Source organism: Dicentrarchus labrax, unplaced genomic scaffold (genome assembly GCF_905237075.1).
Source record: "Dicentrarchus labrax unplaced genomic scaffold, dlabrax2021, whole genome shotgun sequence".
In the NCBI taxonomy this organism is placed as follows: domain Eukaryota; kingdom Metazoa; phylum Chordata; class Actinopteri; family Moronidae; genus Dicentrarchus; species Dicentrarchus labrax.
Genome location: NW_026136720.1, coordinates 8,662,898 through 8,688,354, shown reverse-complemented (window position 1 = coordinate 8,688,354; position 25,457 = coordinate 8,662,898). Strand labels below are relative to the sequence as shown.

The following is a 25,457-nucleotide window of genomic DNA, read 5'->3' as shown; positions in this document are numbered from 1 at the left end:
CAATGGCCACACTTTCAAGTCTTTTCAAGACTTTAAACTGGTTGCATCTAACATACACTGATCAGCCATAACATTATGCAGCCCCATACGCAACAAACTGTGATGCACTGTGTATGACACTATTCTATCAGAACCAGCATTGGCTTTTTCAGGAATCTGAGCTACAGTAGCTTGTCTGTTGGATCGGACCACATCGGCCAGCTTTTGCTCCCCATGTGCATCAATGAGCCCACAACCCTGTCTCCAGTTCACTGCTTTTCCTTCCTTGGACCACTTTTGATAGGTACTGACCACTGCAGACAGGGGACACCCCACTAGAGCTGCAGTTTTGGAGATGCTCTGATCTAGTTGTCTGATCATCACAACTTGGCCCTTGTCAAATCCTCACGCTACCCATATGATTAGATTAGATTAAGAAGATACTGTGAGTTAATCACCTAAAGCACTGGCACTGATAGCCTACCATAATTTCACAAGTTTAGATTTAGTTCCATGTTACACACCATTTTTAGGGACCGAGCCAGCACCGGCAAGGTCCCTATTGTATTTGCTCCGTTTCTTATTATTTTTAGCCCCCATTGACTGCATTTTGCCCCCTGAACATATACGAAAAGTCAATTTTATTTGGCAAAGTGATCAGGCCTGGTGAAAATGGGGATATTACATGCCGCTTCGGGTCTGCCACTAGGTGGCGCTACTATCATAAAAATGCGTTTAGGCTAATAACTTCTGCATAGTTTGTCGCACATTCAAAAAACTTATATCCACGCGTTCGGTGAATGGAGCTGAATCTCCCCATATAAGCCCCGCCCACTTCCGCCTAGAATTTTTTTTCTAGAGCGTGAAATGTCCTTGAACTACTTTTCGGGTTCCTCCTACACGCTTTGTCCGATTCGCACAAAACTTTCACCTACCACCTGGGGACCGCCCCTGGCAAAAAAGTAATTTGAACCTTTTGAAATTTAAAAAATAAGCACGCTATAAAATTCCAACTTCCTGTAGATTTTCGTCAAAAGGAAGTGGACCATTTCTCCACATTGGTATGTCCGATTGACACCAAACTCGGGTCCATAGTTCAACATGTCTTCCTTAAACATCGTGCACAATTTCAGGCCATTGCCACTAGGTGGCGCTCTTTAAAATGAAGAAGTTTATATCTCTACAACGGTATGTGTGATTAAGATGAAACTTGGATGATGCTTCCCCTGACTCCCTGAGGCTCCCTTAAAAAGGAAAAACCAAATACGCCACTAGGTGGCACTCTTTGGCATGAAAATCACTGTGCGAATACCGTAATAGTTATGAATATGAAATTCACAGGGCACGTGTAGAGTAGTGCCTGAAGCTCACATACCAAAAATCGTGTTCGTTATTTGTGTAGCGCCCCCTACAGGATAAAAAAACAGAAGCCCCGGCGCCATGTTTCACCGATATGTACGAAACTCGGTAGGCACGTGAACATGCTGGGACGACAAAAAGCCTCTTGGACCCATACCCCAAACCCCACAGGAAGTCGGCCATTTTGATTTTCATTTTCACTTTCGCAACTTTTCGCTTTTATTTGAACAAACTCCTCCTAGGGAATTTATCAGATCTGCTTCAAAATGTGTGAGTACAGTCCAAAAATGGTCCTGATTAAAAGTTGTGCTATTTGTGCATGTACGTTGAAGGGCGTGTCATCAAAGTCAGCCATTTAGATTTTTTTGGTCATTTTCTGTGATTTTTCGCGTTGTATTTGAACGAACTCCTCCTAGGGATCAGCGCAATCTAAAGACATTCATGATTAAAAGTTGTGCTATTTACGACATTCCGTCAAACGGCGTGTCCGTGGCTTGGCATCAAAGTCAGCCATTTTGCATTCCGTGCTCATTTTCTGTGATTTTTTGCCTTGTATTTGAACAAACTCCTCCTAGGGAATTTATCGGATCAACTTCCAATTTAATCAGCGCAATCTAAAGACATTCATGATTAAAAGTTGTGCTATTTACGACATTCCGTCAAACGGCGTACCCGTGGCGTTGCGTTGAATTTCGACCATTCACCATAAACAGATAGTACTCAACTTCAGTGTACAGTCCCACCCTGAACACGTCCTCATAACTTCAGCGTACATGATCCAATCTCAATGAAACTTCACGTGTTTGATAACAGTCCCACCCTGAACACGTCTACATGACAATATTCAGACATAGTGATAGCGCCACCTACTGGCAATAAGAAGTAAGCGCTGCGTGGCGATTTTGAGCTGCGTTACGATTTTGAGCTGCATTACGTGAAAGGACCGTGCCGGTGACGGCTTGTCGAATTCAGTGGATCCGCCATTAAATAGCACTCATAACTTCAGTGTGAATTGTACAATCTCCAGTAAACTTCATATATTCTGTAACAGTCTCGCCCGGAACACGTTCTCGTAACTTCAGCGTACGTGGTCCAATCTCAATGAAACTTAAGGTGTGTTACAACAGTCCCGCCCTGAACTTGTCTACATGACAATATTAAGACATAGTGATAGCGCCACCTACCAGCAACAGGAAGTAAGCGCTGTGTGGCGATTTTGAGCTGATTTACGTAAAATTTCATGTTTTGGTCCGCACGTGTAACGGCGGCATGCGACGCGGCCGCAGCACGCCCCGAGTTGCGTGGAGTGCGAGGTCCCGCTCAACGCTGCTTGCAGCTTTAATTTTTATTTGTTGTGGCTGAATGCACAGCTAGAGTTCCTTCTACCAGCCATTGCCATGAGTACAGTAATTCTGGAGTCTGTATTGTATTTTTGCATTATAAATTAGACAGAAATGGCTAAATTAATTTTTTAGCAGGCTACAGGAAATTCTAGTGGGACTAAAGCCCCCTAAAATAGGTCTGGTGATGCTACCACTTGGCAGAAGGCACTGAGTGATTTTCTTCTGCTCTCTTTCCATGATCAACAAACATTTATGGCATCATTTGAAAGGTGAGGAGAGAGAGAGGGGACTCGCCTAAGACTCTGTTCACTCAGTTAATACTTGAGTGCCTGCTGATTATGAACTTTTTAGAGAGTGACTGACAGAAGCTGTGTCTTTCACACTGCATGGCATGGAGGAGGAATGATGGTGAGAGATAGTAGAGTGAGAGAGGAAGGTCGACATGTATGCTATAGTGAGAGACAGAGAGAGGAAGAGAGAGAGAGAGAGAGAGAGAGAGAGAGAGAGAGAGAGAGATTAATGAGATATAAATCAAATCAGGTCACTTCCTGATAATGCCAGCAATCTAGCAACCTCTCCAAATATAAACCAGAATTCTTTATGGATTCCAGTGTGGGAGGGATACCAACCACATGCATCACAAGAATTCTCCTCTTTTTCTTTCTCTCCTGTGCCATGTAGCCATATTTTGCATACAGTGTTTTGTCACTGTTTATCTCAACCAGTATATTAAGATTGCACTGGGTTAAAGACAGGACACAACATCCTCCCTCTGAGCCAGTGTCATGGACTGTGTATCTCATGTTAATATTTAAAAACCGGAAAACAGTGTGTCACTCAGTATGACTCAGCTGCTATGCTTCTATATTTGTAATGGAATGTTTATTTATTTTTTTGTTTATTTTTTTGTCCATTTTCTCCGCTTTCTAATCTAAGCAAAAAATATCATCATGATAATGCCTAAATGTGACTAATGGGTTGTCTTCACTGACAGCTAAAATGGTAAGAAATGTTACTTCTACACAGATGAAGATAGAGACTTTGTCTTTTATTTATATGTCTGTATTTATAATAATGTATCCCTTTTATTTATTGGTCTTTGATATATTTAATTATAATTCACAATAACTTAATATAAAGCCTACAGCACTGATCAGTTGTTCTAAAGCCATTATTACCAATTACCTCTTGTGGCACTCTTCCAACAACAGTCTTTGGATTTCAGTAATTAATACACAGTGGAAACAGAAATGGGTGGATAACACCTTTCTAACAAAAGGCACATGTTAAGCTCTTTTTCACAGACAAACTACTAATACACATAGTTTGATTTGATATCGGCATTCAAAGTCACAGAAGATATATGCTTGTCTTTTCCATGTCTCTTTGTTTAAGGCAAATTTGCAGTATACTTGTATGCATTATACCTACAAAACATTTAATATTCTTATAATTTTAAAATAGATACTGAACTTTACTAAAGTAAGTACAATTTATGATACTATGCAAAAATGTTAAGGTGCCAACTTTGAGTTTCAAACATTTTAACAGCAATATCTCAACCTTTGAGGTCACTCATGATTGTTATTTCCTGCATCTCGATGATGTTCTGACCACTTTTGACCAGTTTATGTATTATCTGTCCAGTTCTCTTTGTTCTCTATTTTTGCACTGTCCAGTTTGTATCTGACTTTTAACTTTAACTCTGGTGACTTAGTAGCTTTGTCTAGTTTTAACAGGGTTGTAACAACATACTGTGACATCAGTGTTTGCTATAAAGTAATTCTTATCCTGTAACTGCAAATGTCAGTATTGGCTTTACTATAAAACTCAACAGATTATTATATATAAGGCCATAACATACATCACGTGTATATCTTTTGTATTTCTATATTTCACAGTTATATTCAAGTACAATATTCAGAATTTAAGGGGCAAATCCCATCACATGAGGTTGTGTGAATGTGTACTGTCCTCTTCTTTTCAACAGCTTAAGATACAGTTCAATGCACTGAGCCACCCTAAAATAAAGTGTTCAGGAAAAAAAAAGATGGCCATACAGTAGCTCTTTTTCATTGTCTTTTGTTTTAACCAGCCAAGTGTAACAGGCAAGCCGAGTACTTTGAATTGGTGCTAACTAGCCAAGTGAGACAAACTGACAGCTGCTCCCCTGCCCACAGCCTGACATCCTTCCACTCACAGCTTGTCTGTCTCATCCATAACAAGATGGTGAAATGAATTTGATTCATCCAACAAACATTAATTTAACAGCAATTCCTAGATGGAAATGTATTAGGAAGTTAGTGTACCAATGAAGCAACCCCATTGACAAGCCTGCCTTTTTTGCTTTATCATCTTTAGAAATCAGCTGATATCTGACAGAGTGCATGTTAGGTGAGATATATAAGATTTGAGTCCTAGCTATGTTTAAATGTGACTGGGGAAAAATGTAGAACAATGTGGTGTGGAGGTAAAATGGCAGAGACAAACTCCACGCTAAAGAAGTTGATATAAAATAATAGAAAAGAAAATACATAGCAGCACTTTTTGGTTGGTTTTAATACCGTTCATTGGTTTCATTTTTGTAAAACCCAATGCCAGATATAAAGGGGAGTTATAAGGTTTCTGCCCGAAAAATGGTGACAACTGGTAACAATTAAAAATGTATATCCAAAGAATATCACTAAAGCCTAATTTGTTAAGGAATTATTTCCTTAAGGTATCAGTGATTTTGATCATATCTGCACAAATCAATGATTTAAATCCATTATGTGTGTGAATTTTCTCCTGTTTTTAGATAAACTCATTTTTCCTCAGCATAAATCCAAATCCATATGCTTTGTATATCTAAGTGCACTTCTGCTCCAGGTGCTGTGTTTCTTGTTATTTGCTTTAACCTCTCGATTCAGTTTTACTTTTGTGTGACAATGGAAGAAGCAGAAGAGGTTTTTGCCAGCTCATTAACATCAACATCCAGTCCTAATTGGAAATGTATACAATGGAGGGAAAAAAAGAAAAAAAAAGCCATTAGAGGAGCAAGTCGCACGCTCATCTAATGAGCTGTTAGCATCAGCTACGAGTAAGCATTCTCAGGTAGTCTGCTTAGAACTGCTTTTATTTTTAGTGAACTACACATATTCAACACTATCTCCTCACAGTTCCCTTCTTACTGTTAAAGCCTATGAATTGTCAGAAACAGCCTTCAGAAATAGTTTTAAATGGAACAACGGGACAACAACAAAAAAATTAAATCCAGTCCCAACTGAACTGAATGTTAATTCAATTCAATTCAATTTATTTGTATAGCGCCAATTCATAACAGAAGTTATCTCAGGACACTTTTCAAATAGAGCAGGTCTAGACCGAACTCTTTATAACATTATTTACAGAGACCCAACAGTACCACCATGAGCAAGCACTTGGCGACAAGGGCAGGGAAAAACTGCCTGTTAAAAGGCAGAAACCTAGAACAGATCCTTTGGCTCTAGGTGGGTGGTCATCTGTCTCGACCAGTTGGGGTGATAGAGAGAGAGAGACAGACAGACAGACAGGTGCACAGCAACAACAGTATTGGTAATGGCAATCTAGCAGGACCATGGCAGGAGGCTCCACCAGGATCGATAAGAACCTGCCAGACGAGAAAGCACAAGAACTCCGGGGAAGAAGTGAAGTTACAGTTGTGGCATGCATTTTAACCACTTGGCCACTGGGTGCCTCCGTGCAAGCTTACTTTTAATTATCACTCTACTCAATAAGTTAATTTTCCACAGACTAGTGTGTTTATCCAACAGTTTTTATTGAACTGTGTTCATTTAAAAGAAAAAAAATGCATTACATGAACTAATTTCAGTTGTTAGTTTTACAGCTGTGACAAAGGTTATATTCAGTATGAATACGATATGGATGGGTGTTTATTTACACTTCTATGTGTTGTCATTTTACTATAAAAAAGGGAAAACTTAACTTTTGATGATCTCTTCAGATGATCTAACATGAATGAAAAGAGCACTGGATATAATTCACAGAAATACTGAAGGCTAAAAATGAAATGAGAAGTGAAGTGAACTGTGAAGTTAAGTTTAAGTTGTGAAAAACAACTTTTTGTCACCTCATAAAAGGGTAAAAGGGTTACCTGTCAAGTTCCCTCAGTGCTTCTCTATGCAAACATACGGTATCTTGCTGTTTACAATGACAGATCCTTCTCTATTTTTGAATAAGGCCATTGTTGGTGATGATGCTTGTGAGTCAACGTTCCACTGTCTAATAGAGAGAGTGGTGTGTCACCACAGCATGATGAGGATGTAGTATCATTACTGCAGGGCATCACACTTGCTATTCAGGTGCAGGCCACTTTTACACAGAGACAGAGCAATTGGCCTCCTCCTCAGTCAGAGGATGACCCCGGGAGAGGCACATTTTCCTGATAAATGAGCCAAAGTAATTTCAATTTGCCTCTTCGGACAGAAGTGCCCAACCAGGAGCTTGAAAACACATGGAAGGATACATACATGGATGTGCATCAGCATGAGCTGCAATGCAAATGGTCACCCATTTGCACTAACTAATAATATCTAACTAATCATTGTGATTTAAACTAATCCTTCTAGCACAATTGTTTCACTTCCTTGCTATTCCTGAAAAAGAATACTGCACAGATTTTCAACAGAAGGTGTGTATATGTGAGAGTGTGTCAGTGGTGTGTGCTTTTAGCATGTGCAGATTTTCACAAGCTGAGTTTGTGACAGCCTTCCTGTTTCACAGCGAGCTGCGTGTTGGCGGTGGGGGCTTGTGGGTGACAAGAGGTATTGATAAAATCATTTTTCACCCTGTGAACATTTTGGAAAGAGGCTGTGGGCATAAAATGGCTCCTAACTACTTTCCAAGGATGTAGGATGAAGGAGTCTGTCTGTAATACTGCTGTCACTCCGGTGTCTGGTCGAGGTCAGGGTGAGCATGCATCACTTTGTGTTTGACCGAGCCATGCAGAGGTCATCCTGAGGCTGTGAACCCGGACATCCAGGCATCCACTGTCTCCCTGTGATTGAGTTTGGGCTTGAGAGAACATGTGAGATAAGAGGAAGCACACTGATTATATCTACAAACCAGATGCGAAACCAGAGGCAAAATTAAGAGTCTGTTAAGATTGAATGTGTGAATTAATTCATCAGGCTTTGAGTTTAATTCTTGCACTCTTATAATCCCTTTGGACTGGTACAGTCCAGCAGGACCCTAATGATTGATTAACAAAATCAATAACTGTTGTGGTTTTACGGTAAGACATAGAGCAGAATTATATCTCTGCAATGAGTCAATGAGTTAAAAGAACATAGTTGGATGTCTGGACAAACACTACAGTTCTGTTCTCTGAAATTATATGACTGATTTTAACATCTGTTCAGTGTTGACATCTTCAAGGACACATGCTTGTAATGTCTCCTTGATGGATGTGTCAGTAACATCAGTTGGACTGAAGGTCGATTCTACAGCGGGTCTGCTAAGAGAAGGTTAGCTGTTGACAGTAAGAAAAGCAATAAGTATAGACAAATGTCACATAAAATGTGTTGGATGCAGCTTATAACGGTAAAATTGAGAGTGGGGGGACCTCTGGTGGTTTGGAAACACGTCATTACAATAAATAATTTTTTACAACAAATTGAGGAAATTCCATCAACCTCATCATTCATCTTGATTTATCTGAATATAAATGGCAACTTGAGAAGGGAAATTATTATTTAATTATTATTGAATAATTTATATAGAAAATACATAAAAATTGATTTTCAACTTTGGCATTTTAGGCTTGGAGGTGTGTGATGTGTGTGTTTGCTTGTGTGTGTGTGTGTGTGTGTGTGTGTGTGTGTGTGTGTGTCACTAAAAGTGCCAATAAATAGCTACCTATATATACCTATATATCAATTTATAGATCTACATTCAAGCCTATTAATTAACCCTTTACCACAAGTTATAACTTTGAAAGCCTTGTTCTTCGTCTTTCACACCCCACCTGGAAAACACTGCAGCCAATCCTATTTGTTACAGCGCTTCTGGCTCGTACTCTGATTTTCTCTCTGAAGTTTAGTTTTTAAAACAGAAAAAGTAACTATTGTAGCTGATTTTAATAGTGATATGGATGTTGACAATGACAGCCTAAAGGACATAAAAACCTGGATGACCTACTATTTTCTGATGTTACACTCAGACAAATCTGAAGTTCTTGTACTTGGCCCCAAACACCTCAGAAACTGATTATCCAAAGATATTGTTACTCTAGGTGGCATTACCTTGGCCTCCAGCACCACCGTAAGGAATCTTGGTGTTATCTTTGATCAGGTTATGTCCTTTACCTCCCATATAAAGCAAACTTCTGGGACTGCCTTTTTTCACTTATGTAACATTACAAAAATCCAACTCATCCTGTCACAGAATGATGCATAAAAGCTAGTCCATGCATTTGTTACTTCTCGGCTGCATTACTGCAAATGCGTATTATCAGGCTGCTCCAATAAGTCCTTTAAGACACTATAATTGATTCAGAATGCTGCGGCAAGAGTACTAACAGCAACAAGGAAAAGAGATCATATTCCTCCTGTATTAGTTTCTCTGCACTGGCTCCCCTGTAAAATTCCTCACCTACAAAGCTCTTCATGGGCCCCTTCATATCTTAAAGAGCTCATAGTACCCTATTACCCCACTAGAACACTGTGCTCTCTGAATGCAGGGCTGCTTGTGGTTCCTATAGTCTCAAAAAGTAGAACGGGAGCCAGAGCCTTCAGCTACCAAGCTCCTCTATTGTGGAACCAGCTTCCAGTTTGGGTTCGGGAGGCAGACACCCTCTCCACATTTAAGAGTAGGCTTAAGACATTCCTACATTCTGCTAGACCTCCACTCATAGTCATATTATTATCATCATCACTGTTCATTCACCATTCCCCATCATTGTCGCAATTGACGTTGTTGTCGTCATCATCATTATTAGTCACTTCTACTAGTATAGTCTCTAGTCTCTGTCTGGCCTTCTCTCTTCTCTTTACCTTTCTTTACATTTCAATGGCAAATTCACAGAAGTAATAGTGAGAAGGGAGAGTGAGGCTCATCTTATCTAACTACCTGCCGAGATTAAAGCAAACAACAATGAAGCTCAGACTGAGAAAACACAGAGGGCCTCTGTGAGGAGGCGTATTGAAAAGTTATAGTTTTTATATTTTATAGTCCTATGATAAAGTAAGACTAATTATGATGTTTTTCTTTCAATATCACACTACCACATATGAATACACACACTTGGGAACATGTGTGTCACCAGCTGTTTTTCTGAAACATGTTGCCAAAGGAAGAGGCTACATTTCAGAGGAAATAAAAACATGTGAATTGATTCCATTGCACAAATGCAATATAATTTCCATGCAGGAACCCAATCTCCCGTCCCACTGGGACGAATATAAAGAGTGGATAAAATAAGAGAACTACCACATGAAAAGGAGCTTTGAACTAAGTGAATCACAAAAGCAACTATTCACGCGGGTCATTTCAAAGAAGTTGAACGCTATTTAGCATTTGAAGAGGTCTGACAATCACCACTTTTATGTGCCAGTTTCCACAGGAAAACGATGAAACTAACTAGTTTTAAAGAGGCCAGATAGTCAGTACCTCATTTGCTGCTGCATCTGCCGTAAAAACTCCAGAGTGATTTACTGTGGCAGGGATAATAGAAGCAAAAATGATGACAACATATGGCCAACACAGACAAACAGCATCATCAGCCTAGAGGAACAGAGGTCGCAAGTAAAAGCTCCCTGACACTGCGACAGTAGTTCACACCAAAAGTAGAGCAGACGTGTAGTGGAAGTTACATGCATGAGTTGCAGCAGGGCTGTTCACACCAGAGGCGCATTTCTGTGAGCAGTCCAGCAGCCCTCTTTGAGAAAAAACGTGCCTGACACAAAGGTGAAATGTCTTGTGAAAATAGACTTCCTACATTGTGAGCAGAGGTACCAGCATAAAAACACTGCTGAGAGTCATAAAGTTCATCTTATTTTTCCACTTCAGCGACTTTATATTGTAATTTCTTTCTACTTTCTCCACAGACTTACTCATGCGTCCAAGAAGCCTTGACATTTCTCACTTAGTGTCATGTGGTGATTGAGTAAAGACTGCAGTATATGAATCTATGAATGAATGATGAATCTCTCTCTCTATGTTTTTCTTTACATTAAAAAAAGTACATTAAATAATTTCACTTAATCCTTCAGTAACAGAGCTGATATTCATTCATAATTGCATGTTTCTCAAGCAAGGAATAACAGCAATCAATTTCTTGTTTTTAAATTGCAGTGTGTATTTCTGTGCCTTATTCGATTGCACTCAGTATTGTCAAAACTACATCTGGAGGTTTATGGGCTTTATGCTCGACTCGATAGTTGTCAGCTAGATGGATACAATACATCTGGGAAAAGTCAAAGGATGCCCAAAATATACTCACAATGCCATTTCCAACTGTTAATCATGATTATGGATGTGTGATGGTATGGTTAGCCATCTTGTGGGAGCCATTGTGTTCAATGATTGCTCTGCATGATCGTAAAACAGCCAAAGAAAGAAGCTAAAGGACCTGGTGCACCCTACGGTGCAAATATTGTTCCCTCATAATGTCCCCCCTTTCCAAAATGATTATTCCCATGGACAAGCTACTAAACACTCTCAACAAATTATTCTGTCTCTATGGACTAAACACAACATTTCAATAACACAGACATGCAAGGTAATCCTGAAAGAATATAGTACATTACCAACATCCTTGATTTAAATGGCACATAACGTAACTTGGAAAGTATTCAATGGTTCAGTCATGAAATTGCTAAAACAAATTGGAAAAAGAAATAGAAATAGTGTGCATGTCATTCCACACCGTCATAAAACCCTCTCATGATCACAGGAGGCTGGAGGATAATCCCAGCATACATGGGGCAGAAGGCAGAGAAATACCCAGGTGATTTATAGTTTCCAATCCACTAGAATTAGACACCTTTGGACTGTGCTGTGTTTCCACACTTAAAGAATTGTACCAGTAGTAGTTTGCTGAGATAATAAGGATGATTTATTATGGCTGAAGGTAATACACAGAATGAAAAAAGCCAGTTGTATCCACACTGAATTAGTTACTTTCTTTCTCTGTAGCTGTTTCTAAAGTGGCTGAATACGATTTGGTAAAAGGTATGAAATAATCTTATTTTTATCTCATGTCACATAATTATGGTTTAGATTGAGCTTCTGAGATTCTGACATTAAAAAAACAAACATGAAAAAGTGTAAACCCTGCACATGTCCTGCTGTAATGTTATGCTTCTGTTAAATTCAGTTCTTACTTGCCAGTTCAATCACAGTTCCAAGGGGTTCTGGTCATCCTCATGTTAACTTCCAATCCACTCAAACGCTGTCCCTGAAAATACAAGAGGCATACTGTAAGAATACCTTAAAACAGAAAGCGGATATACAGTGATACAGTTTGTGGCCACTCCATTTCATGGGCTCCATGGAATACAAACCATGAATAATTCAGTGTTTTGGAAAGATTATGATGTATCTACTCAACTACAAAAAATGCAATTTTTTAAACCCCCAGGACAGAATACATCTAATTCAAAATTCTCTTTACTGTTTCTAAATAATCATTGAGTCATCTTGTTAGTTTTCCTTTCAACCGCTTCCTCAACACTCTCTGCTGATGCTGATATTTTGGGGCCTTTGAGAACCTCTATCCAACAGGAGGAGCATTAGTGTATGCTACTGTACTGTAAGTCGGTAGAGCTCATTCCCCAGGGACAAGAGGACAGTCAAAGCCATAATGCTTCACAAACACACAGTCACACACACGCACATAGCCTACACACACAAAGACACGTACACACAACATAGAGGACAGACCCTGCTGAATAAATTATGGGGGACAAAAGCAAACGGAGATAAAGCTCGCCATCTCGTCCACCATCCATTAGTGCAGTGCAGGAAATGTGAGTGCAAATAAGCGTGTGTTTGAGCCACAGGAACATTATTGTGTGGGCTTATCATGACCCCAACCTTTACTTAAAGATAAGGGTTTTGTAGTCTCTGTCTCATTTATGATGCATTGCCAGTGAGTATGGTTTTCACATTACAGTTGCATTACACCCAGATGAGAAGCAGCTACTAGGTGTAAAAACACTGCAAACATATTTACCCATCTGATTCACTTCTGATGAAGAATAGAATATAATTACATTGAATATGCTTAAAATGAATGACAGTTGCTTATGAATTAGCCGGTCAGGGTGGAATAGAAGTCTCATGAGAGCTTTCTCAAGTCAGTCTGGGGTCCTAGTCAGGGTGGAATAGAAGTCTCATGAGAGCTTTCTCAAGTCAGTCTGGGGTCCTAGAGGGGAAATCTGAAACAAGCCACAGGTTTTGATTCGTTAACACAGTCTTCGTCATGCGCTAACATGTCCAATAATTATAAATTCAAGGAATATGGCTATGCAAGGCTTGCCTGACAAAAACCAAAAATGTATCAGTCTGTCTCTCCATACCACATACTCAGCCTGCCTATGATGCATGTGAAACAGATTACTAATATGTATGTTCTGAAACAGCTGCCAACCATTGTTTTCTTCCAAATGTTAAAGTAAATAATACATTTATTGGGGACTACTTCCCAGCAAAGGTTCGGTGCTCTAGCAAATATTTAAGGCAGTAGGACAGTGTGTGTGAGATTCAAGCAAAACTACAGTGCCCATGGTTATCGAAATGAGGAAATATGCCAGTCAGTGTGACAGTGTAGTACAGTGATTTCAACAATTTTTGAGCAACAATGGAGGTCTACGGCACAGGAATAAGCTACAGTATATCGAAAGGCTACTTGGACATCTTGTTATATCAATTCATTGCAGGATTTGTTGACATGAAGGAAAATATTAGACTTATATTATTTGTTAACTTCAGTTCAAGTCTCCAGACTACAGCTCAAAGTTTTATTATTACATACATGAAAATCTAATGACCAAAATAAATGAATATGACAAAACTGCTCAAGGCTCTGCAGGTAACCTGGTAATTTAGGTAGATACTGTAAAAGATAATGAAGTGCAGCACCGTACTTCGAGGAAGAACTATCCAATGCTCTCTCTCTTCCCTGCTGAAACTTCACTGAGAATGACAAATTATGCCCACAGATAGTGATGATGGATACGGGCTTTGCCGTTGTAATCCTTATCATAGTTGTTATTATCAACAACATCAATAATGTACCTCACACACACACACACACTCTCACACACACACAAAACACCCCCTGGCTTTCCTCCGTCTTTGACAAAACACTGCATCATTCCATTTTTCAAAGCACGTCTCGACTCAGTGTTTCAGAATGAAAGATGTATGTTCTTCCTAATTAAAAAGAAAGAACTATACTCAAACCTTAAACATGCAGACAGCCTGGTCTGTCAGAGACAGCTGCTGCTTCAATAGTGGTTGGGTTTTTATAAGGAAGGAGATGAAACAAAGTGTGACTTGCTTCTTAATAGTCCTTCTATGTACACTACATATGGAGTGTTTTGTGATTTTACAGGTTAAGAGTGCACCCACAGATCAGGTACAGAAACACTTTTTAGAAAAACCGCAAGTCCCCATAATTATCCAAATTAAAAATCACTCTTTCTTAAAAATGTCATTATATCTATATATATTTATTATATATCCAGGGGTTTAATTTCAATAAAAACATTTACAAATATAACATAAATATTATGTGCTCTACCACACAACTTGCTCGTGTGCCACTGCATCAGTCCAAGCAACATATGACTTTCATAAGCATGTCACTGCCACTGTCACCAATTTTGGACAGCCAATGCAGACAGGCAGCTGATTGGTCCCCGCTATCCTCTGGGGAAGATTGTGGTGGACTCGCTGCTTCTTGAAAGTCTGATTCACAAATATTAAACCTCACAAACACTGTGTTAAAATAAACTGAAATTACTTTTCTAGAAACTTTTTATTGCCACCAGAGCACCATTTATTATCTCATCACATCTTCAAAATCAGTCAGCCCAATAAACTCCTACTCATGTCTTTACTTGTCTTCAGGACATCAAAGATATACTCATACATTTTTTTGTCTCTCCCTTTATCTCCCATGAACTCACCAGAGTCCACCTCTGAAAGAGTAGTAGTCCAACAAATCAAGACTAATGTCAGTGCCTTCTGTTCCAGATCGCAGCATATTTTGACCCGCAGGTCACACTACATCACCCACTGGAAATGACCAGAATTGCATGTCAGGCTGAATCAATTGGCTGCACAGCCACTCGTTCAATTAGGATCTTGGGTGGGGGTGGTCAGTGTGGTTTGCAGTGTGGTGAGTTCAGGCTCCCGAAGGAGCAGTAAGTGCTGAAATCAGCTCAGCTTCGCCTGCCATTTGTCATTATCTAATGGTAAATCCATCTGTGTCTGGTAGAAGGGTCCTTGCCAGGCCAAATTGCTAAGTGACCAGATAGATAGATAGATAGATAGATAGATAGATAGATAGATAGATAGATAGATAGATAGATAGATAGATAGATAGATAGATAGATAGATAGATAGATAGATAGATAGATAGATAGATAGATAGATAGAAAATGTAATTCAAATATGTAAAAAAATGCAAATTTTTTGTTAAATGACTACACTGTGGCTCTGATGCAAGTGATTTTGCTGGTAAAGGCAGAGAGATAATATCAAGAAGTTGAAACGATCCATGAAATTTCAAAGGTTTGCTTTGGCAACGATGACAATGCACACAGAGAATCCCAAGCCATATTTTGTATATTAAAAAGACTATCAGAGACGATGGTGATGAGATAAAACAAATTAAAAGACTTTAAAGTAGGCATTAAGATTGAATACAATTATCTGGAACAAAGAATGCTATTTTGCAATTCTCTCAATTACATGATCTGTGACTTAATTAAATTAGAATGCGGCTAAATCAGTACTTTAATATGATTTTAATTAATACACGTCTCAGCTATGTACACCATTTGTCAGTAGACAATATGAGAGCTTACAGGCTTTTCAGGCATATTCTGTTTATCTCTGTGCACTTGTATGTGTGTCTGCATGTGCGTGTTTGTACAGGAATGCCTCTGTATGCACTGTATAATGAATTTACTGTCCATAATTACTGCCACTGACAACCAGAGTTTCTTAAAATGCAGACAAATATGCTGCGATAATGTGTCGCTTAGCCAAAGTGATTCAGTAGCAGTGGACATTGTTGCCAAATTTTCTTATTTGTAATTGGCAAACTGGTGCAAGATGAGGTCTATTTATTTTCATAGAATGGCTTCATGTACTGCTTGTCAGAATGACATAAAACATGGCTACAAGTCAGATGGAATTGAAATGGCTGGTATCACACCAAAACCTAATACAACACTGCCCGCCGTTGTCTTTCCATATATTTGTTGTCAATGCATGGTGTTGTTTGTTTTAAAGATATTATTTTACAGATATTGGTAGTTTAAAATTCTGCTGCACTGGAGGGTTGCCGCAGAGAAACTCCTTGCACAGTGAAATTAGTGCAATCAGCGGAGATATGAAATTAATGTGTCTGATTAAGTGCCTGACTGAATTAGCATTTCGAGTCCAAGGAGAGTTCAAGCAGGAGGTGGGGGGGATGAGATATCATCTGTAAAAAGGAAGAAAGGCAGACAGATTGGGCTGTAGTGGAAAATAAAGTAACAAACAAGAAGGCGAGGAGAAAAGGTAGAATGACTCTGATAAGATGCGTTTTACTCGGCATAGAACATTCCTTTGGCTCTTGGTTTCACTCAGGCCAGTCTTGTCTCTTTGATTAATTATTTTTGACAAGGAAATGTTCCTTATACTCATCTGCCTCATCTGAAATGGATTCATAGTCACCCTCCTGTCCTAGGTTTTCACCAGTATACACACCAGCTGTCAGTTGTTCGTGATGGGAAAGGTAATTGGTTTGGCCCCGTCAAAAATGTTAGAGTCTTCGAAGACATTGTGATCTGTTTTCATGAAGACCCTGTCATTAGGGATGAGAGAAGCACACGAAGATGCTTACATGGAGAAGAAGACATTAAGGATGACACAATGAGGGAAATATTCAGAGGGAGGCAAATAGGGACACAATACCAACGCTCAAAAGGCAGAGCAAAAAGTCAGGCAAAAGGTAGTTTGAGGAGAAGCAGGGAAGATGAAAGACACAGACTGCATGGTTAGCCCCAGAGAGATAGAGGAGTAAATTACCAATATGAAATTTCTCTCAAAAATGTCTGACTCTCATATAAAAGGCTGGCAAAAGCCTCTGAAGAAAAATGCATGAGAACGGATGCCATGCTACCACAGGGAGGAGGCACACAGCCAATACGCATATGTAAAGCAAATCAATGAAGACCAACGTGGAACCGTACAATAGTAAGCTAACTCCATGAGCAGTCTAAGATGAAGATTTACTCTGCTTACAATTCTTGTTAATGAATAAACTGAAGAAAAAAAGAGACATGATCATTCTTTAAAAAAATTAAATAAAAAAATACAAAGAAGACAAATGGAGTGAGGCAAGAGGGCGAGGGCAAAGAATGAAGTTTAAGGTAAGGCTGAGAAATGAAACCTTGCAGAGGGAGAAAAGTAGAATACAAATTAAGAGGAAAGGGCAAAGCGGTATATAGAATTCTTTTGGCGAATGAGTGTGATATGTGAGCAAAGAAGGTGAGAGACACATGGAGGGAGAAAAAAAAGACGACGATTGAGGAAGGAGTAGAATATTTTTGATTATCATTAATTTCCTTGTGTGATGGACATCATGGTGAGTCACTGGGCGTGTCTGTCTTCAGGAAGAGATGAGAGCAGTAGCTGACCTGGTTAGCATGCAGCACCATCAAAGGAAAATGGCAAAGTGACAAATTGGAGAGATATTTTTTAATTTTCCCCTTCTGTTCTTTCTTCAGATTTTACTCATCTGGATTTCCCTCCAGGAATTAAATAGCAGGCTTCAATTGGTGTCCTATTTGATGCAAGAACTGACTTCTTGGTACAGTCACATTGAGCAGTTTTATGATGAAATGCCTGTATCTAACTATGCTATAAAACCCACTCTGAAAATCTGGATCATTAAGTGTTTAGGCAGTAAGTGTGTGCAGACTAAACTGCATAAAATATTTAATAGTTTGTTGTGTCAGCACAAGCATTGTCACTTCAGTTATGTTTTTTGTTTTGTTGTCGGCCATCGCTACAAATGGTAATGTTGTTTGGTCAAAAAGGACCAATATCTTGACAACCTCTTTCTCAATTGTTGTGACATTTACTATGAATATTCATGTTCCCCAGAGATGATTTAAGTAGATTTTTGTGACCCCTGTTCACCTTTGGTGTAGCACTACCGTCAAGAATTTAGTGAAATATATTTATGATTTCAACGAGATAAACCTATTTGATTTTAATGACCCCACAACCCTGCCTTTCTCACACCTTCAGGACAAACTTGCACTACATGTTTTTCTTCATTAAATACTTAAATAATAGCATGGTGTAATAAGCATTACATACTCCAGAGACAACTGCGGGGCTTGCGTCTTAAGTGTTTGTTTTACGTGTGCATGGGTGTGTTCAACTGTGTCTACACCATGTCTATACAGTATGTGAGCAAGATTGAGTGTAGAACAAAGTGCCAAGTTTTTCGCCACAATTCTGCTTTAAAAAAATCTAACCTTTCACTTTTTATCAGCTTCAAATGGGAGAACTCCGTACACAATGCACAATAACAGCCTCTTTTTGCATGCGTGTCTGTTTCCACATACTGAGACAATTCTTCACACAGCTTTCTGAAAATCCATGTGGACACATTTTATTGTGATGCACAAAACCACGCAAACGACGTGTCTCTCAGGCTACAGCTATGAAGCATGCAAGAGAGTGAGCATACAGAAATGAAGCTACAACATTCCCTGTCGGGCTTAACGCTAGGGATCCTAAGCGGATTTACAGTGCGATATCAGCACTAAGCAGAGTGTTCATTACAGGTATCAGGACTTTAAGTTGATAGTAGAGTTAAGAAAGGAAATGCTGACATGCTTCCAGAGGAAGGAAGGTATATGAAGGCCAGATTATAATGCTGAACATTACCATGCTAAATGCAGGCAGTGGGAGATAGAGAATGAGAGGTAGAGGAAGAGAGCATCTGTGTATTTGAATATGTGTTAATGCGTGTCTTCCTAGAGCCAAGTTACAAAACTGCAGTGATGACTAACACGTACAGTGTAGAAGAGGAACATATTTCTATTAGATGTTCACACAGGTCATAATTTTAACATGCTAAATTACTACAATGGCTGTTTTGTGCCAGCAACCATTATTACAAAATAATAATTCTGAATTTATAATGACATATTTGTGTTGACAAGTACAAATTGGACCATCAAAAGCAAACATACACATGGCAGAAATTTCCTCTACTTAGCTTTTTACATGAAAGCCCAGGGAGAAGCATCAGATAGCATGGAGCACTCGTCATGCACAATCGGCCATGAGCCTCTCTCTTGACGAGGCCATCAGCCTTAGAGTGCTTTCCAGAACACTCTCGTGCCAGACTAGCCTTTAGCTTCAGTGCCTGGCAGCACCAGCTGCTACGCACTGCCAGTCGTGCTTGCACAGGGAGCAAATGCTCCATTGCGGAAGAGATAAGTAAATGTTACTTATTCTATGTACAAAGGCAGTATTGTTGTATGTACCTTGACACAGGCCGATAACACAGGCCCGAAGCAAACAGCTCTCTGAGGGTGGTGGTAGAAGGATGCATCTCATATGTCAGTATGTGAGTTATCATGAAGCTGAATGTGCTTAGGCAGGGAGGAACAAAGAAAAGATGATGCAGGGTAAGAGTTAAGTCACTTTTGGTTTGATGGATAGACTTACATGTGAAAATATTTAAAATATATACAGTATTGCTCTGTTCTGTAAGTACAATAAATCAGGCCATGCTTCTTTATGCAACAGTAATATGCTGTGGTCATCTACATCCACAGTACATATGGAGAGAGTGTACGTGTGACAGTGTGTGAAAAAAGATTAAGCTAAAGAGGGGAGACAGAGAGATAACTACACGGAAAGTGCAGACTGCTCTTGGGAAAGCTCTCTTTCTCTCTCAGAGGAGAGGGAGGCCATCTGAAGAGGTTATTTATTTTTCATCTGGAAACTGAAGAGCGGTGGGGAGAGCCCCAGTGGAATTACTGACTGGAGATGGGGCTCCTGGGGCTACTGTCTCTCTCTTCTGCCTCTTTCTCCCACTCCCGCTCACTTTCCATCTCCCACCTTTCTGATCTTCACCAGAGAGCTGCCACTGTCTCTCTGGGAGAAGGGGGAAGAGGAAAAGAAAAAGAGGAGCTGCTCATTCTCAATGCCATCTTTGCCTGCCTCACAGTCAAACTCTATTCATCCCACACTCCTGTGGTCTGCAGAGCTCTGCTTGGCTTTGCTCAGCTGTAACTGCATCTAGCAAGCTGAGCCGAGTTGTTCTTCAGGCTCCTCCCAGGCTTGTCTGTCTCTACGTGGGAAGCATAGCTTCTTATCCCAGCCCTCCTCATTAACAGCATTCCCATCACACTCCAGAGTCATTAAAAGAGCCACTTGTCCTCCCCCGTCCCCTCTGGTGTTTTCCTTTCATCATTTCATTTCTCTGTTCGGAAGAACCGGTGGTGTGAATGTCTTGGCTGACACCTTTACTCCACCAGGACCAGAGTGAATTATTGGGAGGCAGAGAAGTGGGGCTACATAAGCTTTCTAAGGCCGCCTCTCCATGGCCTCTTCCAGGCATTCTTATGTTGTCATGGGAGCCAATGAAAGACTGCCTTTCTGCTCCCTATTTCTCTTAATGAACAAAGGTGTCAAATGCATCCTTGCATTCAGGTCATTTGGGAGGTTCCCCATAGCTGCAAAAAGTCAAGATACTAAAAATAAGAGTGCTGCACAAAGTATGCAAGGAGCTCATACTTTCAGACGGATGTGAGGCAATCCCTTCCCCTTTCTACCATCTAGGGAGGGATCCAGGCCTTGTGTCAGTGCAGGTTTTCAGCAAAGCACATAATTAAGATGACATTGTACAGTACAGTAAAGTGCTCCACAGCAACAAAGCTCCTCTGTAAGAATTCTCACCTGGTGAGAGTGTGGTAACCCAGGAGTTTGCCATCTCCATGCGACTTTCTTCCATATTCCAGCTGCTGTGCTAAAATACAAACCCTCTTTGATAATTTATATGACAATCTGGATAAAAACAGGATGAGGGATGATAAACCATCAAATGCTTTTACATTAGAGACTAATAGAGGACCTGCTGCAAGAGTAGAGTAGTGTTTGTACAGGACACACTCTTCATTATTCCTCAAATAGAAACAAGCCCGGCCTCTGCTAATCTTCCTCACAACAGTAACACGAAAATGGACTCAGCTTTCGCTGCCTCTCTAAGACATGAGCTAACAATGGATGTAGAAGAAAATAAAAATTGCACCCCCCCACCCCCCACATGATAACCTCCTTATTTCCTTCCTCATCCTTTTGCCTTTCTCCCTCTCCAATATCTTCCTCTGCACTCCATCCCCCGCCTAGTTAACTTCATTGGTTGGAGAGGAAGAATGCTGAGGATGCAGGACTAAGGAGAAACCAGCATCAATTAGACTCTAAAGTGCACTTTATTTTTTTGTCCCCCCATGCCAAATTAAATTACTCTATAAATTAAAAAAAAAAAAACAAATGGAAAAGCAATGAACTTTAATTATTGAAGCAGAACCTCAGCATGGGTCATTGCTCACTACACTCCGGTTCACTGTGTGCTCTCAGTGTGCTCTGGCTTGGGGCCACTGTTTTCATCTGCTCAGAAACCTAAATTTCAGTGAGAGTCAGTCTCACTTTCAATGATCAAACCCTTTACATGGTCCAACAAATTATTAACACTTGTATCCAGGTGAACTGTCTGTATTTGTCCACATTGCTGCAAACGACCTCTAACTATTCACAGGATTCATGGAATAAATCATACCTATTTTAAAGAGTGATATTCTGACACGTTCAAAGAAAATTTAGTAAATATTTAAAAGTGTATGAATAAAAAAAAGCTAGTCACACATGTTAAAAGGCTTTCTATTGTTGCTTTTCTCATTCTCTTCTTATGTTCTCACTCATACACACTGCGTGTAACAGAAGAGATAAACCACTTTTGATAATTCAACTGAGAACACTAGCGACTCAGTGGGAAACAAATTAAACATGATAACTAAGACTGTGCTTCCCCCCGTGTGGATCAGATAGATGGGGTAACGCGTGTCTGAGAGCGAGCGAGACAGAGAGAGGGGAGAGAAAGCGTGAGACAGCAGCTGTGATTCCCCTCTATTTCTTTTCTGGGAGGACTGCCAGGTCAGATGGCATGGCACAACGTGACCTGTGTAAAATGTTACTGCCATTTGCCAGTGTTTTATCTTTCTATTTTAAGTGTGCAGTGTAAATTCTGACCTGTACTGAAAAATATGTGGAAGATCTGGATGGAATGCTAAGAGCAACCTTTCATTTAAATCCACTCACCTTTCCGGCTACAGTAAAGTGTCGATAGAGAGCTGAGAAAAACTGAGGATATAAAATGGCTGAAGGCATATCATGACTGATAAAGGCTCTGTGTTACTTCCCAAGTCACAGTAAAAAACTAAGATTATTAGATTTTTATGTTTTCCTTCACAAGGCATGGTGCTTTGTGCATGCAATGAATTAAAGGGACATTGTGTAGGAATTTCTCTCATCTAGCGGTGAAATTGTATTTTGCATTCAAACGAATAGTGCTCTCTAGTGCCTCGCGTTTTCAAATGTGTATTGCAACTACGGTAGCCGTTATGTACCAAGAAGCCTACCTGTCGAGGAGACAGGTAGATAAAGTAGATCAGTCTAGTGTTACAGGTCAACAGATAAGCTTGCTGAAATATCCTTGTTTACATGCTGCTTTCATATGCGGTTATTAAAGACTTTCATTTTATAATCGTGATCAACCACCAAACTTTTGTTCTGAATTACTTGTGTTGGCTGCTAATGGATGTTAGACAGCAACACCCTATAAGAGAATGCAGTTTAATACTAAAATACCACTAAATGAGGCCAAAATTAAATTATTGATTGAACACTTCTTACAGTCTCGACAAAAAGAGAACATTTAGTTTTTTCTATTGCAGGGGTATTTAGGTAACCCCAACAGAATGAGTATAACTGAATGGTAAAATGTAAATTTCAAGTAATATTTGAAAGTCATTAAAGGTCCATTGTGTAACATTTAGGAGGATCTATTGTCAGAAATGGAATATAACAGTTGTAGAATATATTTGGATGCTGGCGTACACAGTCTGGCCTTAGTTTCCGGTAAGAAAAACTGCAGCTACTCCAGAGAATTATGTTTTCCTTCTTTATTAATTCCTCACATGAACAACGTACAGGATGTGTCTTGTTGTGGTTTCCTGAATTACACAAAATAAATAAACAGCAAATATATTATTATTTTAACGAAATAAAGCAATAAGACTGTGAACTAAACAGATACACAGTACTATGCAGTAAAATAACATGAGGTCGGAATGACACTCCGTAATAGCCGCACGTGGGCGCCTCAGACCACATCATTACACTGTCATACACAACAACTGTACTAAACGTAAATGTCGTCGGGTGCAGAGCCCGTACGCAATATTAAACACACAATGAAATAGTATTATATGTCTAGAACATATATATTAGGGAATTCAAACATATTAACCAGACTCTGGTAATATATCTAATGTACAAAAAAACGTGTGTGCGTCAGTACTTTTACAACATAGCAGCTAACATAACAATAAACAGTGAATATAAACTTACTCTGCACTCACGCACAACGGACACAAGTTATTTGGCTCTGCTCAACGCTCTCGTAACAGAGAAGGAGGTGTGCAGCACGCGACGGGTAACTTAGCTACCGTCGGGACGGTTCTGACGTTCCTTCGGGACAACTCGGGTCCTTCCGGTTGCGATCGGCTCTTCCCGTACACGGCAGAGCAGGGAAGTTTGCACAGCCGCCCCCAAATTCACCTAGTGAATTTGCAGTTTCACAAAGGTCCCTGCTGTGTTGTAAGATCAGTCTCAGTCCTCTGGCATTTCTGGCAGGGGGATGAGTTTAGCCACTGGCCGTGTGTATGTAGACCCTTTAATGTTCACCTCAGCTGTGCGTATCCGGCCGTCATCACTGGGGATCACTTTGGTGACTCGTCCAACTGGCCACAGTGCTCTTGGCAGCTGTGGGTCAATGATCATGACCACCTGATCTGGAGTGAGGTCCACAGTAGAACTATGCCACTTCCGACGATGTTGAAGGTTGGGGAGATAGTTCCTTGTGAACTGGAGCCAGAAGTGATCTGCCAGCACCTGGCTGTGTTTCCAGCGACGACGTCCAAGCAGGTCACTGTTGTGATACACGACTTGTGGTAGTGATGCATCCCGCCGCCCCATGAGTAGGAGATTTGGCGTTATGGGGTCAGGATCTGCGATGTCTGACGTAGCATAACCAAGGGGCTTTGAGTTAAGAATCCCCTCAACTTCTATCAGGACCGTCATGAGGACTTCCTCTGGGAGCACTTGGTCTTTCAAGACTACTTGCAGGGATGCTTTAACAGATTTGATTTCTCTCTCCCAAACACCGCCAAAATGAGGTGCTAATGGTGGATTGAATCGGAAGTTGATGCTCTGCTCAGCAAGCTGATCCTTTAGTGATGGCTCAAGTGCGGCGAAGGCTTCTTGCAGCTCTCTGTCTCCTCCGCGGAAATTAGTGCCTCGGTCACAGAGAATCTCAAACGGCTTCCCTCTTCTTGCCACAAAGCGCCGTAAGGCGAGCAAAAAGGAGTCAGTGTCCATGCAGCACAAAAGGTCCAGATGCACACACCGAGTGGTGAGGCATTTAAAGACAATACCCCACCTCTTCTCATGTCTGCGGCCTATTTTGATGGTGTACGGGCCGAAACAATCCACGCCGGTAGACCAGTATGGCGGTTGGTTGATGCGCAACCGTGCAACTGGCAGGTCGGCCATCTGGGGAATGACAGGTTTGCTGCGCCATTTGCGGCACTCTGTGCAGCTATGCTGATGTTTCTTGACAGCTTGACGTCCACGAATAATCCAGTATGTCCTCCTTATTTCTGCAAATACACGGTCAGGACCTGCATGAAGCAACCGGTTATCATAATCCTGTATGAGCAACCGCGTGACATGGTGGTTTGGTGCCAGGATGATAGGATGGATGGTGTCCTCCCCTAGATTCTCTGCCTTTCGAAGTCGACCTCCGACCCTTATCAACTCCACATTTTCGTCGTAGACAGGGGATAGAGACAGCAAGCTGCTATTAGAGCTGAGAGGTTTACCAGCTTGCAGGGCAGTAAACTCCGCCGGGAAACACTCCTGTTGTGCTCTCTTCAAGATGACAACTTCTGTATTGACTCTGTCGGCTGCAGTCATGGGAGGAGCAGCCGCCCCGTGTAGGGACTGGAATGTGGCACCTACCAGTTCTGACCATGAGTTCACCTGAGTTACATCTGGGACTGGAAGGCTGCTTACTGTGATATTACCACAGAAGATGGTATCACGTATTTCTTCAGCTGGTGTAGGTGTGTAACTTACAGCAGGATCAGTTGGCCACTCGGCTTGAGGCTGGTGGAGAAAGGTCGGACCACATGTCCAGCGATTTGGCTT

At 40.5% G+C, this 25,457-nt stretch overlaps 2 protein-coding genes across 7 annotated transcripts in view; both read right to left on the bottom strand.

The window, feature by feature from the left end:
* The window catches only part of lrrc4ca (leucine rich repeat containing 4C, genome duplicate a), a 171,108-nt gene that overhangs the window by 9,008 nt on the left and 136,643 nt on the right, over positions 1-25,457 (bottom strand). For all 6 annotated transcript variants that reach the window (XM_051383573.1, XM_051383574.1, XM_051383572.1 and 3 more), the window contains one exon: positions 12,044-12,117. The gene's annotated coding sequence lies outside the window, so the exon portion shown is untranslated. The remainder of the gene's footprint in view (positions 1-12,043; positions 12,118-25,457) is intronic.
* On the bottom strand, positions 23,068-25,443 carry LOC127353946 (uncharacterized). The gene is made up of 2 exons (XM_051383584.1): positions 23,598-25,443; positions 23,068-23,200 (listed from the first exon to the last, which is right to left on the bottom strand). Exon 1 carries the CDS (start codon positions 25,221-25,223, stop codon positions 23,859-23,861), a length of 1,365 nt encoding a protein of 454 aa, XP_051239544.1. The 5' UTR covers positions 25,224-25,443; the 3' UTR covers positions 23,068-23,200; positions 23,598-23,858.